Source organism: Taudactylus pleione, unplaced genomic scaffold, assembly GCF_031769625.1.
Source record: "Taudactylus pleione unplaced genomic scaffold, aTauple2 ptg000706l, whole genome shotgun sequence".
Lineage (NCBI taxonomy): Eukaryota > Metazoa > Chordata > Amphibia > Anura > Myobatrachidae > Taudactylus > Taudactylus pleione.
The window spans coordinates 982,515-999,964 of NW_028285108.1; the positions used below are offsets into that span (position 1 = coordinate 982,515).

A 17,450-nucleotide genomic window follows, 5' to 3' on the forward strand; every position below is an offset into this window, starting at 1 on the left:
ACACTGTGATGCATGCGCATGCGCAGTACGCAACAATCGGCCACCTGCGTACGCTTTAGCAATAGCGATCCTTGCTGAGTCAGACCCAATGTTAATTTGTGTTTTAAATATCGGATCAGATCCAGGTAAAGTTAATGTCACCTTAGATAAGATGAAAGAAATATTTATGTGCATAAATAAAAGAACTGTTACCACTTCAGTTTACAGTAGCAGTATTAGTAAATCTAATACGTTCTGTAATTTTAATGGGAAAACTTGAAACAGCGTTTTCTGTTCTCAAGTGTGATTTCTCTGCATTTTTGTGGCAGATTTGAGTTTATTAAATTGACGGGATGTAAATACCCAAACCCAGCGCTGAGTAACTTTCCCCCTACAGCTCAAACAAGGTGCAATATCCTGTACTTAAATAGTGGAACCGCTGGCATGTGACTGCTGATAAGGGTGAGGATGATGTACATGTTGATCATCATGGGACTGAATTTACCCCTGATGACAATTCTGAAGGGTATACTGCAAATTCTCATTAACATTTCACTTAATGTTAGTAACAAATCTATGGTAAAATACTGAACTGTAATTCCCCAGACAAGGAGATTTATTTCTTTAACTGCTCAGTTTTGGTTAGCCTGTGCTCACTGTAGCCTCAGGTTCCTGTTCTTAGCTGACAGGAGTGGAACCTGATGTGGTCTTCTATTACTGCAGCCCATACAATTCAAGGTTCTTGGTGCTGTGCATTCAGAGATGCTCTCTTGCATACCACTCAGAGTCGGACTGGCCCACAGGGGTACAGGTGAAACCCCCGGTGGGCCCCACTGCCTGAGGGCCCACCCCTCCTCTAGGGAACAGGTTACAGGCTGCGCTTTTGAATGATACATTATGTGCATATTACATTATACTGCACAAGACTATGATGTATGTTCTACAATGCATTGCTGTTATCAATCTGGTATGTTATCATGCATGATCTAGCAGTATTTTATTTTATTTTTTTTAAAGGGGCCCAGACCATGCTCTCTCTAATGGTTAGCCAAGCCTCTGTGGAGGCTGGCCACACCCCCTCTGAAGGCTGGCCACACCCCTAAGTATGGGCCCCTATCACTGCATTCCCCCGGTGGGCCCTTCATGCCCCAGTCTGACACTGATACCACTGTTGTAATTTTTGTTACTGTCACCTTCCTGTCATCTTGAACCAGTTTCACCACTCTCAATAACATGGGGCTTTTGCCCACAGAACTAAATGTTTTTTTGTTTTGTGCACCATTCTCTGTAATCTTTACAGAGCAATTCCTGAGATACTTAAGTCACTCTGCCTGTCACCAACAATCATTACACGATCACCATCACTAAGACAACATATATTTCCCATTCAGTTGTTTGATCTGCACAACAACTGAACTTCTTGACCATGTCCACCATGATAGCTTGATTATATTTTTGCATTATATTTATTTATAATTTTTTCACACTGACATATGGGCACAGATGTATGGTAAAGATAAATAAAACACAGAGGGGTCAATTCAATTAGACATCCGCTAGTAAGTGCAGCTATACACAGACTCAGACGGCTATGGCAGCTGTGCATGTGCAGTCCGCGGGACTGCGCATGAGCAGCACTACCTGCACTGGCCGGCAGCTCTCCGGAGACATCGCAGGGATGGAGCCCGTGTCCCAGCATGTCCCGGATGATATATCCGGCCGCTATGATCGCATTTTGCAATGCGATCATGGGCGGACCAGCATGCCCTGATTGCATTGCAAAAGCAATCATTAATAAATGGGCCCCTTAGAGGGAAAGGATGGATGAGATGTCCAAGCATTGGCAAAGTACAGTAAGGGCATATTTACAAATTTGTGTCTCATAGAGAGCACATAATAGACATTGCAGTCAGTCCACCACAGATTTTTTAAATTGATGTTTATATTTAATGAAACCTACTTAGTAATCTTATTTAGAATTTTAGTCTTTGTGTAATTGTATTTTTCATGGAAAATGTCCCTTTATTATTTATTAATAACACTGTTCAGTACAAAGATTATATTGTGTAGAAAATGGTGTTCTGTAACACTAACAGTTATTACTAACAGTGTCCTGATGTGAACCAGGTGTACATGCTACTGTACCATTACAGACCTCTGCATGATTCTTAAAGGTCACTTTTTTTCTTTTAGGGCACATTATGCCTTTGTTTTGGGTGCAAAATACAGTGAACTGTACAGGAGCCCCATAAAATGTATTCTTTAAAAGTTAATACCTGGCTAAGTGGTCTATTTACTAAGCAGTGTTAGGAGACAGAGTGAAAAGTGATAAGGTGCCAGCCAATCAGCTCCCAACTGTCATTTTTCAAACACAGCCTGTGAGATGACAGTTGGGAGCTGATTGGCTGGCACCTTATCACTTTTCACTCTGTCTCCTAACACTGCTTAGTAAATAGATCCCTTAATGTATATACATAATAGAGAAAGTACATGGATTCTTCTGAAATGACAACATGACTGGTCTCCATCAGAGCCGTAACTAGACTTTTTGGTGCCCTGTGCCAGAAAGAGCATTGACACCCCCTCATTTCTCAAAGGGACATAATGCACTCAAAAAAAGGGCCATGGCATCATGGGGAAGGGCCAGGGAAGAGATAGGAGAGGCCAGGAGATGCTGGGGATGAAATAAGAGGAGTCTACAAGCAAGAATGATAATAAACAGAAATTTGACAGGCCCAAACATCGACCCCTGACCTGTGTTGCCCTGTGCGATGGCACCGGCTGCACAGGGCTACGGCCCTGGGTCTCCTCATTTTATAAGGACCTACAGTATATACTTTGTATAATAGGGATATACATTTTGCACTGTCTTAACTCTATTTAAAGAATAAATGTTATGTGTTATTTATCAGGCCTTTTCCTTACATCTGTGCTCGGCCAGTCCATACCAAAATCATTTTATTCAGTGTGTTGTATTAGCAATAACTTTTTATTCTTTAATTGACATCATTTTCATATTACTACATATATTAATTTGATTTTTCCTTAGTATACTCTGCATGTGCTGTTCAGGTTTCGGAATTTGACATTTGCACTAAAAATGGCACTTTGATTTTGTACCTTTTGGGTATCTAAAATTAATGTAGTACAAGTTCAGAAGCAAACATGGAGAGTTGAACGGAAATTTATATGGGAGGGAAGACAGACAGACAGTTGTATGTATATTGTACATTTATATGGGAGGGAGGACAGACAGACAGTTGTATGCATATTGTACATTTATATGGGAGGGAGGACAGACAGACAGTTGTATGCATATTGTACATTTATATGGGAGGGAGGACAGACAGACAGTTGTATGCATATTGTACATTTATATGGGAGGGAGGACAGACAGACAGTTGTATGCATATTGTACATTTATATGGGAGGGAGGACAGACAGACAGTTGTATGTATATTGTACATTTATATGGGAGGGAGGACAGACAGACAGTTGTATGCATATTGTACATTTATATGGGAGGGAGGACAGACAGACAGTTGTATGCATATTGTACATTTATATGGGAGGGAGGACAGACAGACAGTTGTATGCATATTGTACATTTATATGGGAGGGAGGACAGACAGACAGTTGTATGCATATTGTACATTTATATGGGAAGGAGGACAGACAGACAGTTGTATGTATATTGTACATTTATATGGGAGGGAGGACAGACAGACAGTTGTATGCATATTGTACATTTATATGGGAGGGAGGACAGACAGACAGTTGTATGTATATTGTACATTTATATGGGAGGGAGGACAGACAGACAGTTGTATGCATATTGTACATTTATATGGGAGGGAGGACAGACAGACAGTTGTATGCATATTGTACATTTATATGGGAGGGAGGACAGACAGACAGTTGTATGCATATTGTACATTTATATGGGAGGGAGGACAGACAGACAGTTGTATGCATATTGTACATTTATATGGGAGGGAGGACAGACAGACAGTTGTATGCATATTGTACATTTATATGGGAGGGAGGACAGACAGACAGTTGTATGCATATTGTACATTTATATGGGAGGGAGGACAGACAGACAGTTGTATGCATATTGTACATTTATATGGGAAGGAGGACAGACAGACAGTTGTATGCATATTGTACATTTATATGGGAGGGAGGACAGACAGACAGTTGTATGTATATTGTACATTTATATGGGAGGGAGGACAGACAGACAGTTGTATGCATATTGTACATTTATATGGGAGGGAGGACAGACAGACAGTTGTATGTATATTGTACATTTATATGGGAGGGAGGACAGACAGACAGTTGTATGCATATTGTACATTTATATGGGAGGGAGGACAGACAGACAGTTGTATGCATATTGTACATTTATATGGGAGGGAGGACAGACAGACAGTTGTATGCATATTGTACATTTATATGGGAGGGAGGACAGACAGACAGTTGTATGTATATTGTACATTTATATGGGAGGGAGGACAGACAGACAGTTGTATGCATATTGTACATTTATATGGGAGGGAGGACAGACAGACAGTTGTATGCATATTGTACATTTATATGGGAAGGAGGACAGACAGACAGTTGTATGCATATTGTACATTTATATGGGAGGGAGGACAGACAGACAGTTGTATGCATATTGTACATTTATATGGGAAGGAGGACAGACAGACAGTTGTATGCATATTGTACATTTATATGGGAGGGAGGACAGACAGACAGTTGTATGCATATTGTACATTTATATGGGAGGGAGGACGGACAGACAGTTGTATGCATATTGTACATTTATATGGGAGGGAGGATGGACAGACAGTTGTATGCATATTGTACATTTATATGGGAGGGAGGACAGACAGACAGTTGTATGTATATTGTACATTTATATGGGAGGGAGGACAGACAGACAGTTGTATGCATATTGTACATTTATATGGGAGGATGGACAGACAGTTGTATGCATATTGTACATTTATATGGGAGGGAGGACAGACAGACAGTTGTATGCATATTGTACATTTATATGGGAGGGAGGACAGACAGACAGTTGTATGCATATTGTACATTTATATGGGAGGGAGGACAGACAGACAGTTGTATGCATATTGTACATTTATATGGGAGGGAGGACAGACAGACAGTTGTATGCATATTGTACATTTATATGGGAGGGAGGACAGACAGACAGTTGTATGCATATTGTACATTTATATGGGAGGGAGGACAGACAGACAGTTGTATGCATATTGTACATTTATATGGGAGGGAGGACAGACAGACAGTTGTCTGTATATTGTACATTTATATGGGAGGGAGGACAGACAGACAGTTGTATGCATATTGTACATTTATATGGGAGGATGGACAGACAGTTGTATGCATATTGTACATTTATATGGGAGGGAGGACAGACAGACAGTTGTATGCATATTGTACATTTATATGGGAGGGAGGACAGACAGACAGTTGTATGCATATTGTACATTTATATGGGAGGGAGGACAGACAGACAGTTGTATGCATATTGTACATTTATATGGGAGGGAGGACAGACAGACAGTTGTATGCATATTGTACATTTATATGGGAGGGAGGACAGACAGACAGTTGTATGCATATTGTACATTTATATGGGAGGGAGGACAGACAGACAGTTGTATGCATATTGTACAATTATATGGGAGGGAGGACAGACAGACAGTTGTATGTATACTGTACATTTATATGGGAGGGAGGACAGACAGACAGTTGTATGCATATTGTACATTTATATGGGAGGGAGGACAGACAGACAGTTGTATGCATATTGTACATTTATATGGGAGGGAGGACAGACAGACAGTTGTATGCATATTGTACATTTATATGGGAAGGAGGACAGACAGACAGTTGTATGCATATTGTACAATTATATGGGAGGGAGGACAGACAGACAGTTGTATGCATACTGTACATTTATATGGGAGGGAGGACAGACAGACAGTTGTCTGTATATTGTACATTTATATGGGAGGGAGGACAGACAGACAGTTGTATGTATATTGTACATTTATATGGGAGGGAGGACAGACAGACAGTTGTATGTATATTGTACATTTATATGGGAGGGAGGACAGACAGACAGTTGTATGTATATTGTACATATATATGGGAGGGAGGACAGACAGACAGTTGTATGCATATTGTACATTTATATGGGAGGGAGGACAGACAGACAGTTGTATGCATATTGTACATTTATATGGGAGGGAGGACAGACAGACAGTTGTATGTATATTGTAAACCCTCTATGCGCGGAAATATGACCAGCTAGAAGGATTACCTGGATAATGCAGCGGAGGGTAACATGGCAGCATAACTCCCCATCCCTCAGTTGTTTTCACTGGATCCCTCTCCTCAGCGGGAAATTCGTGCAAGTCTGAGACATGATACAGAGAAGTATACTTATGTTGATAGGAGCTCAGGAGCCAGTACAAAAGGAATACGCTATTTGGTGTACCCTACTTACATCCAAAGCGCAGAGAGACTTCATTGCTGAGCACTGTACCCCTGGGGTTAGAGGCCACACACTGATAGGTTCCTGTGTGTTTAGGTTGTGTAGGGCTAGAGATGGCCAGATTCCCTCCCACCAGTTGGTAACTGGGGTTTTCCACCAGGTTCAGCTCTGTCCCATTGAGCTTCCATCTGAAAGTATGTCAGGAAGGCAGAATTAGTGATTAAATAAATAGCTGCAATACTAATGATCATATATAATGGAGGTTCACTAAACTACTTTTCACATACATGTATTTGTGCTGTATGTATGCAGAACTACAAACATTTACAATGTATATTTTTCCATAAGTTTCAGTGGGGCACTTCACTAGGTGCAGAACGAGTGACATTTATGGGGATTTGGATGTGAAAGGTGTTCGGCAGTGCCATGCTGTCCTGATGTACCCACTTTCATTATGATCATCAGTGCACCCCACCCAAATTGTGCTCTGGGGCTCAATGATGCACCGTTCTGCCTGTGCCAACGATTCTGCACTCATAAATAGGGAGAGAAAAAGGTAGATAATTGCTATAGCAGTGTATTAATAAAGTAGGCACCTTTGCTGGTTCAGAGGATACCTGTACTCATTTTGGATGAATAGTCTATTACCGCATTACTGTATGTTGTGTAATTCTGTTGGATATATGTGAAACAGCATTTTAGAATTAGTTTGCAGCACCCATGGATTGCTATGAAACTGTCATAACTCCATGTAGTGGCAAGGAATGGCTTTTACAAAGGCAAAAGCCATATAACAGTTTATTATTTAACTATAAGGATATTGTTTATATACAAACTAGCTGAAGTACCGGTGTTGCCTGGATTTAAATCTGCAAGTTATTGACTTACTGTAGGCATCCCAGACCAATATCCACCCTTCTGTGAAGTTTTAATCCAAATCTATCTAGTGGAAGGCCCAGAACAGGCTCCCCGGGTCAAAGTTCTGCCCCGAGTACACCAACGAGAGGTTTGACCAGGACCTAATCTTCAAGATATAAAGTTAGGCATCCCAGACCAACTGCCACCCCTCTGTGAAGTTTTCATTCAAATCCATCCAGTGGAATTCCGAGGACAGGCTTCCCTGGTCAAAGTTTTGCACAGCGTCCCCGGGTCAATGTTCTGCCCAGAGTACACCAACAGGAGGTCCGACCGGGACCTCAACTCCCTAGTATGTCTTCTGGGATCCAAAGTTACCACTCTGTGAAGTTTTCATCCAAATTATGTGATGTCGCCCAAATCCTTCCAGAGGAAAGCCCAGAACAGGCTCCCTGGGCCAAAGTTCTGTTGGGCTTACTCCGCCATGAGGTCCAGCCAGGAATCCAACCACTCCATTAGGCATCCCAGACTAATTTCACCCCTCTGTGAGGTTTTAATCCAAATCCATCCAGTGCAAGGCCCAGGACAGGCTCTCCAGGTCAAAGTTTTGCACAGCGTGCCCGGTTCAAAGTTCTTCCCAGTGTACACCAACAGGAAGTCCAACCTGAACCTCAACCCCCTATTATGTCTTCTGGGAGTCAATGTTACCACTCTGTGAAGTTTTCTTCCAAATCCATCCAGTGGAAAGTTAAGAACAGGCTCCCCAGGTCAAATTTCTGCCCAGCATACACCAATGGGAGGTCTGACCGGGACCTCAACCCCCTAGTATGTCTTCTGGGATCCAATGTTACCACTCTGTAAAGTTTTTGTTCAAATCCATCCAGTGGAAGGCTCAGAACAGGCTCCCTGGGTCTAAGTTCTGCCCAGCGTACACCAACGGGAGGTCCAACTTGGACCCTAACCCCTCTTAAACCTGGCCAGGATCCAACTGGACCACCTCGGGTTGGTTTCATCCCTATCAGTGTATGGGGTGTCCGAATGCATAACAAACAGACCAATCAATTATATATATATTTATATATATATATATATATATATATATATATATATATGATGGCTCAGGAGATTACATTTATCCCAGGTTGCATAGACATCTTTAATGGATTCGGCAGAGGCTAGCTGTGAGGCCTGTTTGTCATGAAGATAAAATACATCATCATGAAGGGGGTGTCCACTGGACTCAGTAGAAGGGTGCAGGAGTTGTTATTTTGGAGGTCGCATCTTTGCTGGAGGACTTAAAAGCTACACTAATTATTGGGGAATATGTATGGGGGATTTTTACACTAATGAATTAATTTTATACATTAATTGCTTGACCATAAGATATATATTCGTTTGTGAGAAACTGTCCTGGTGCCCTAGACAAAGTATACAAAAGTTGGGTACTCACTATAACATCACGGTCCTGTAAGATTCAGGGGAATAATCTTGGACAGAAATGGAAATATTAGACTTATTTTAATTCCTAGAAATGATGGGCTGGTGGATTCAGGTATTGCTGTATGTACTTATTATAGAGATGGACTACACAATGCATTTGCTCTGTAGAAAAGGCCATAAAGGATAGGACAGGGGACACCCTGCTTATCCAATGGCCGTGAGTCAATGGCGCAACCTGGTTATTTTTAATTCATATCACCCCTAGAATAACCATCTACAACAGGGGTTCCCAACCACGGTCCTCAAGGCACACTAACAGTCAAGGTTTCGGGGATAGCCATACTTGAGCACAAGTGACTTAATTAGTACCTCAGTTATTTTGATTTAACCATCTGTGCTCAATCATGGATATCACTAAAACCAGGACTGTTAGTGTGCCTTGAGGACCGAGGTTGGGAAACACTGATCTACAATATGTGCAATGGACAGACCCAAATAGCTACAGGCAGCTAACAACACCATTACCCTCTAACACACATTTGCCAGGAGAATCTTAAATGGGCAACACACATATTTATGTATTTGGATTTCCCATGGTTTATTTGGAGGTTTTGAGTTTTGGGGTCTGGTAGTCATGACACTATTTAACCTAAATGCTAGCAATTTGGCTAGGCCACTGATGTTAGAAAATATAGGTTTCACAAAATGTAGTGCTTAGAAAGTACCACAATTGTTTTTGAAAATGCAACTGTCATAACTGTTTTGTGTATTATATAACATTAGCTTCTGTCTCATGATTGTAGAAAATAGAACAGATTGGACAGTAAGAGATTCATTATATGAAACTCTGTATTGAATACAGTAACTTAGAATACACCTTTTTTTGATTCTTTTAATTCTTCTAATCAGTTCCAGAAACAGGAGGAAAATTAGTGATTTAATTTCAGAAATGAATAAAATAAGCATCTGAGCACTTATTGTGGCAGCTACTATATCTTGTATCAGCTGGTAACTTTAGGTGAGTAGTGGAACCTTGTTTCATTGAATAAAGCAGTGGAGAGTACTAAACATAGGGCCTGATCCATATACTGTATGTACGGTATTGCACCGCCGCAGGGAACCTGCTGTGCAATACAGTACAACTAATATGCCTGCAGGAGGCATCTGAGGGAAAAAGACACCGCCAACCGGCATCGCAGATCTGAATGTGGACGCAGCATCAGATCAATATCGCGCCATCAATGCATCCGGTATTGGCCATCTGAGTAAGCTGTGCGTAAACCATTGGGTTTACATACATTTCTGAATCATGCCCAAAATCCAGATTGGGCCTACTTCTACTTTTAGGGTATGTGAAGTTCTGTAAGACACACCTGTACGGATTGGTACAGAATGGTTGGAAATGGGCAACATTCTGCAAGAGTTTGAAGATATTAGTAAAAATAAATAATGGGCGAATAAATATTATGAAAAGTAAGGGAAAGATGAGGTCCTGCAGGTTCTTCAACTTATTCAGACAAAAGACTTTTTTCAGACCACCCTGTGCAAATGGAATGTATAATGAAGATAAATCACATCTACATTACTACAGTACAGATAGGTAATATATTGGTTAGCAAGGTAAAATAAATAAATAAATAAAACAATTAGTAGCATCAGTGTCTGCTAGAAAAAGCAATGACTTCGGGAACGTTTGTTATGTACAGATATAGAAAACCTTGTTCCTCCAACAATATATGCTGCATTTAGTCATTACAGAACATGCTGGACATAAACCTTTAATCATGATAATAGATACAGAATTTCATTCCACAGTTTTCACATTAATAGGCTGTGCTAAAAGCTTTATATTTGTGTTTTGTATAGATAACATTTAGCTATGAAATGGGTGCACCGATTTAGCACTCATAAAAAAGTTGGTACTGTTGATTGCTTAGCAGATAAAAAAAATAGTAGAGGGTATATTGACTTAAGGTTGAATTTGGCTTTTTGTCTGCTTTGCAAACCGACCTTTTACTAATGTTGGGTTTCAATTGAAGTTGAAACATGAAGAATGATGAATACACATTGTTTAGACAACAACATGCCGTCTACATCCATCAGTAACTGCCAGTTTTGGTTTAGAATCAAAACAGATGGTTAGTAATTTTACCCCAGGTGTTGATGTATGTATTATATTTGCACATTCCCCCCCCATGACTAGCTTCAGAAAGTTTGTTCTCTTGACCTGTAGGTTGCAGATGGGATGGCCCGTGCACGGCAGGACAGGGTGAGTTGCTCTTCTGAACCTTCAGGAAACAATGTGTTCTGGGGCTGCTCCTCAAAGACTGGACCATATCCTCCAATGGATCCTTTAGTAGGGTGCAAGGCTAATAGAAAAAATAGGTTACATGTAAAAAGAACAGTTCACTTGGAATATAATTGTCTTGTAGTAAAGTATTAATTGTTAGGGGCTTATTCATCATTACTTAATTTATACAAAAGCAGGTGAAAATTCTCCAACGGAGCCCCCACCCCGTGGCTGGCTCATTTCCCCATACAGTAGTATGGGGAGAGCGATTCATAGACTCAGCTTTCCGTTCCCATGCTGTGTACAGATTCGCCATCTCAGGACGGCGTAAACTGTACTACAAAACAAAATGAGCAAGGAAGTTGAATACGTCCCTGCTCTCTGCCTGTCACTTGGCACTTGCTCCGCCCCCTTTCTAGTCTGACGTGACCTGCTAGTCTCAGGTGCCGGTGCATGCGCTCACAGGACCAGATATCAGGAGATGGGGAGAAAGGTCCTGCTAACAGACGCTGGCACATGCGCATACACTGCCTCCATTCTGACACCACGAAAGATCAGAGGACCGCAGAGAAGACAGGATCCCCAGGCGCCTCTGTATTGTTTCACTTCGCCCAAAAGGTAAGTATGCATGAACTACAACATAAAACATCTATATATTGCATCAAAATAGAGCGACATGTCATGCCTGAACCACTAATGTACATGAATAGACCCCATTGTATCATCTTGTCTTTTTTTTTCTTGTGGTCATTAAAATCCATTCGCAAAGAAAAAGTCAGGGGTATCATCACAGATCTCTACCTATCTCTATTATCACCTGTCACAGTGATAAAGATTGGAGTTATCCCACAATTTACTGCTGGGACTCCACCTGAAGCCCAGGTTAAAACCCTACTCCTCAAGATTTTGGTAATAGCAATATGCGCACGTGAGCTAATGTCCGTACATATGCATATATGTTTTACCCATATGTGATACAGAAAAGCCTCTCAGGTTGGGTATAGCTACCATCATCTCAGGATGGCGTTTGTTGTTAGTGACGAAAAGCCACTAACATAAATTTGCATAGCTTGTAAAATTGAGCCACTTCACCGTACCCACAGATGTCTGTGATTTCTACATGGTTTACGTCTTTGTAAATTGAGAGAAGTGGCATAAACCCCTTTTTCTGTCCAAAACTACAGAGAAAATGGTTATAAATAGGCCCCTTAAAGCTTTACTGTCTGAGAATAGAAAACAATATATACCATAAACCTGCAAAGATAATGTGGCATATGAGGTACTATGTAAAAGAAAAAGGACAGAGCAAAATATAAGCAAGGAATAGTAAGTATGGTGGAAATATAGCTCAATTTCCCTCAACGTACCTGCATAAGAGAGGAGAACAGAGGACATGAGAAAGGCAGAGGACGGAGGCAGCATGGTGTTTCTGCACAGGGAGAAAATACATTGGTGAGTGGATAGGGGAGAGAAAAGCAAGATGCGAAAGAGGAAAATACATCTACAAATGTGTCCTCATACATTGTGGCTTCAGTCACGCTGTATTGTGTATAGATGCTAGGTGTATGAGAACACATCTGTATATGTAAATACACATTTAGTGTTATATGCCACTTTTACCCCAAACCTATGACACAGCTTATAATGAATAATTTAGTCCCTGTATAGACCATGCCCCAGAAAGCCAATACTCTTTTAACTATTTAGTATTTTAGGAGTTCTGTACACATCAGGACTGTAGGTAGGTATGTTGTATAGTGCTGAGGGAGTAACAGCTCTATGGACTGTATTCAAAAGTGACGTTTGTCGAAAAGCTTTCGCATTGGCCAAGTTATCGCACCCAGTTTTGATGTGATCTAGTCACGCACTTTCGCAATGCGCGATTCTGCTTTTCGCCCTATACAATTGCAAAACACACAAAAATACATATGTGCGATAATTGCACATGGCAAAACTAGCAAAAAGTACAGCAGATTTTGTGGAAATCAGTCTGTACCCCATAAAAAGCCTAACTGAGACTGGAAATCAATATAGAAGCGTATTAATAGCCCTAATAAAAGTATTTTGGGTTCTTAAAGTGAGTCAAATGGCTGTTATATGTATATTTGCATAAGTATGGAAAAATTATATAAAGCAATTTCTTTTGGAAAAAAATAATTGCTGTAGGTAAATTGGGGGTACATTAAATGGGTGCTAGTATATTTTTCTGTCTATAAAGTGCAGTTTAAAAAAAAATTTAAAAATACACCTGCTGCAGCCACCTGCAATCCTAAAAATACCTGTCCCATCATACAGCCCCCAAAGTACCTGACCCAGTACTTTAAACCCATTTTACAACACTTTTTACATTTTTACATTTTCACCCCAAAAATGAAATGTCAATATTAGGGGGAATTAAGCTAATTTTATTTATTTATTGTTGCCTAATTAGTCATTAGAGAGGTGTCCAAAGGATCCTGACCCAAAACCCACATTTGTAGCCAAAAATAGAGATTTTGCACAATTATTCACTTGCTCTTAGATGGTGAAAACTTTTTGCCGGTTTCTGCCTATGGAGTTTTTGCACATGCAAACACTCCGGCAATTGGATAGCATGAAACGCACATATGCACAGAAAGTTTGCACCGGCAAATGCTTTTCGCCAAAGCGACTTTTCACACCTAATTGAATACTGAAAAAAATATGTAGGCCTAAAACCTAACCAGAGAGCGCTGTTAGATTGGTTGAGATACAAAAATTATTTATTCACATAAAATTAAAATGCATATATTGACATAAAAAATATATTAAATAACTAATTGACCACACATAAGAAGCCGACAATTCAATGGTTAATATTATATACCATGACAATAAAAATAATTAATGAAATATATACGGTTTTAAGCAATAGCCATATATCAATATAATTAATTAGTATGCACTGTAGAAGGGCTTTACTCCTGATGAAAAAACAGTAGCTTGTGTCTTATTTAGACATCTCATATAGTTCAAATAAACAGGACTTATCCACAACTTGTCACTGGCAACTTTTGTTTTTGCAATCAATTATTCTCCTTGTGGCGAACAACAAAATCTCCTTGTGTATATAGCCAGTTGGTTAGTATAAACAGTCCATGCGGTTAGTAAGCGCTTGTGGAGCAGTGTTAGTATTCACATGCATGCAAACATTGATCAGTGGCCATCCGTTCCTATTTCCATTCAGCACATATGCGCATAATGTTCCCTGCTACTGACCACTGTAACGGATAGTCACTTAAATGTTCCTATAATCCGCTCTCCACTTTCTTTAAAAAGCGCTATGACAATTGTCAATAATATGTTGCCGCTTCTGTAATCCAGGTACCATGTGTAACGCGTTTCTCCGCCTAGTAGACACCATCAGCGGCTTCCTCAGACACACCCCTTTGGTGCGAGACCCTTAACGATGGCTTGGCCGTCGTTATTCGGGTCTCGCGCATGCGCACGATGGAGCCGCCTCTTGGGCACCATCGATCTGCTTGCGAGCGCTCAGCGCTCGCGAGTGGGTCTGAATCAGGCCCAGAGCATCTCACTGGGTATGCTGGCATATTACATTCTGTTGGGTTTATACTTGGCATGTCACATCTTGTTGCGCTTATCACTTTTCATTTTACATCCTATTCTTATTACTTGTTGGCCTTATTACTCAGTATGTTACATCTTGTTGGGCTTATTACTTGGCATGTTACATCCTGTTGGGTGTATTACATGGCATGTTACATCCTGTTGGATTTATTACTTGGCATGTTACATCCTGCTGGATTTATTACTTGGCATGTTACAGCCAGTGTGGATTATTACTTAGCAAGTTACATTGTGTTGGGTTTATTATTTGTCATGTTACATCCTTTTGGGCTTATTACTTGGCATGTTACATCTGTTGGGTTTATTACTTGGCATGCTACATCCTGTTGGGTGTATTACATGGCATGTTACATCTTGTTGGATTTATTACTTGGCATGTTACATCCAGTATGGATTATTACTTAGCAAGTTACATTGTGTTGGGTTTATTATTTGGCATATAAAATCCTTTTGGGCTTACTACTTGACATGTTACATCCTGTTGGGCTTATTACTGTGAATTCACATACATACACGCCAAGGAGATAGTCACTTGGGGTAAAAAAAGCCAATTTTTCGGTTGTAATCACTGTCTTCAGGGTATCAAGTGTTCTTTCAGAGAGGATTCTTTGATAAAGCTTCTGGGCGGAGCGAAACGCGTCAGTCTACCTGGTTAACTTACAATTATCTTACCAACGTCGACTCTCTGAAAGAACACAGCGATTACAACCGAAAAATTTGCTTTTCTACCCCAAGTGACCATCTCCTTGGCGTGCAGAGGTACATTAAAATGCTAACATCTAGCCCGGATTCCTACGGTGCCGCTGAACCAGGATCCACCTCACAGGCACGCTGCTGTACAAGTCGGGGAGATCTCCTGCTTCATTATTGGGGGAGACTGTGAGTATCCATTCAGTTAGAACAACTCATCTTTGGGATAACTATAAGAAGCACAGCCAGCAGAGTGTTTTTATTATAAAAAAATCCCTGTTAAATATTTGGAGATAAGAGATGGCTGCACAGCAGGTGCTATATAAGCACACAAACACTTTATGAACAGGTATATTCACAGAGACTTTGATATTATTGCTAATTCAATATTTCACCAGCTAAATAGCCTAAAGGAATAAATACAGCAAGGATTGCTACAATGCTTGTGGCATTTTTCCATTCCAGGATCTAGTATATCAATTGGATTTTTACCTATATTTTTTAATATTTGTGTCGACACATATTAATAGCTTTGACCACATAGGTGTTGTCAATTATTCTGTTCTATATTGTTAATTTCATTGTTAATTCTATATATACTGTATGTCATAGTGTTTTATTTATTTGTCTGATATAAAGTATCTTTAATATATTTATGGTATTTTCTGCCATTACAAGGATTGATAAGCGCAACCAAATTTCTGTTTTTTAGGTTTTTTTTCTCTTTTTATGAGACCATAGTGAGTCTGCACAACTCACTAGTTGGCTGCTGCTACCAGTAATATAATTTGAATTGATTAGCGCCTAAATATAGGTTACTTACCACTGCATATACACACACACACCGCCCCCCCTAGAGCAAGAGTCTAGATCCGCCCCTGTCCTCACCGCACTGACTCTCCCGGCTCCCTGCTCTCTTCACAGAAGGACAAGGAAGTAAATAAAATAGCAAATAACATTTCAATATGTATATGTAAAAGTTTCACTTGAGATGTCTGACACTACATTCATATTTTATGTGCAGTTTAATGTACTATTCTCACTTTCTCAGCCATTGCCTGTATAAAGTTGGATAAAAACCATGTGACTGGGCTTGATTTAGCAGAGGACGCAATGGTGAAATTACGCAGAGCAAACAATTGCTTACTATTGCACATGCACGAACGCCTCACTGCGCATGGACAGCAATTGCAATACAATTATGTTCGCACAGAGGATCCATGCGCAAAGTGAGTGACAGGTCAGCATTTGGGGGGTGGTGGTCAGAAAAACACAGACAGGTCTGAGTGTATGAACGCTGTTTCATGGGCATGCATAAATTAGCCATAGAGATTGCATTCAGAGTATGAGAGCTCTCTGTGTGTCAGGACAGCTGCAGTGTTTGCGGTTGGCAGACTTCATGCTGAATGTTTGGCCGATATGCGATGATGGTACAATGATTACGATGTTGCACATCGTTGGACGGATATGAGAAGGCAGCAGTGGGCTTTGCTATGATCGGCTGTGCTTTGGAAGGCATTAGCATATTTCAGCAACTGTAATCCATGAGAGAATGCAGTAGCAATTGCATTTCCATCCTCTGCTGAATCAGAGCTCTGCTGGACGTCGGGGCTCTTGTACACATGTAGGTCACACATGTGCACTAGTCTCACTGCTAAGAAAGTGAAGCCGCTCGCAGAGACAGATGATTTTCACAATGATGCGTTGCTACAGCGTCTGCGGCTATTTAGAATGTTAATTATCGTGGTCCGTTCGTACGCAGATGTAGTATAGTATGGGCATTATTTGAGTGACATGGATGTGTTGCTGAAAGTGGTTGCGTACAGAGACACCCGATCACTCAAATTGGAGACCATATGAAGACAGATAATCTGCATCTAGCATAAGGCTGATGCAAGTTTAATAGTATGACCTATGGTGGCGTATAAATATGCACAACTCATAATTACAGTGTCTGTAGACACTGACAGTGGGCGTCTAAGTCCTTACACATTCAGGGCCTCATTCAGAGGCGGTCGGAGGATGCAAGCGGTCACTCAGAAACTGGGCGGC

General features: G+C 40.6%; 1 protein-coding gene across 2 annotated transcripts in view; it reads right to left on the bottom strand.

Annotated features, from left to right (window-relative positions):
* Nucleotides 1–17,450, bottom strand: part of CNTN2 (contactin 2) — a 118,799-nt gene that overhangs the window by 69,830 nt on the left and 31,519 nt on the right. For both annotated transcript variants that reach the window (XM_088456464.1, XM_088456465.1), the window contains 4 exons: nt 12,470–12,531; nt 11,040–11,181; nt 6,530–6,705; nt 6,344–6,439 (listed from right to left, as the gene is read on the bottom strand). In XM_088456464.1, the coding sequence (XP_088312590.1) occupies nt 6,344–6,439; nt 6,530–6,705; nt 11,040–11,181; nt 12,470–12,531 (476 nt within the window). The remainder of the gene's footprint in view (nt 1–6,343; nt 6,440–6,529; nt 6,706–11,039; nt 11,182–12,469; nt 12,532–17,450) is intronic.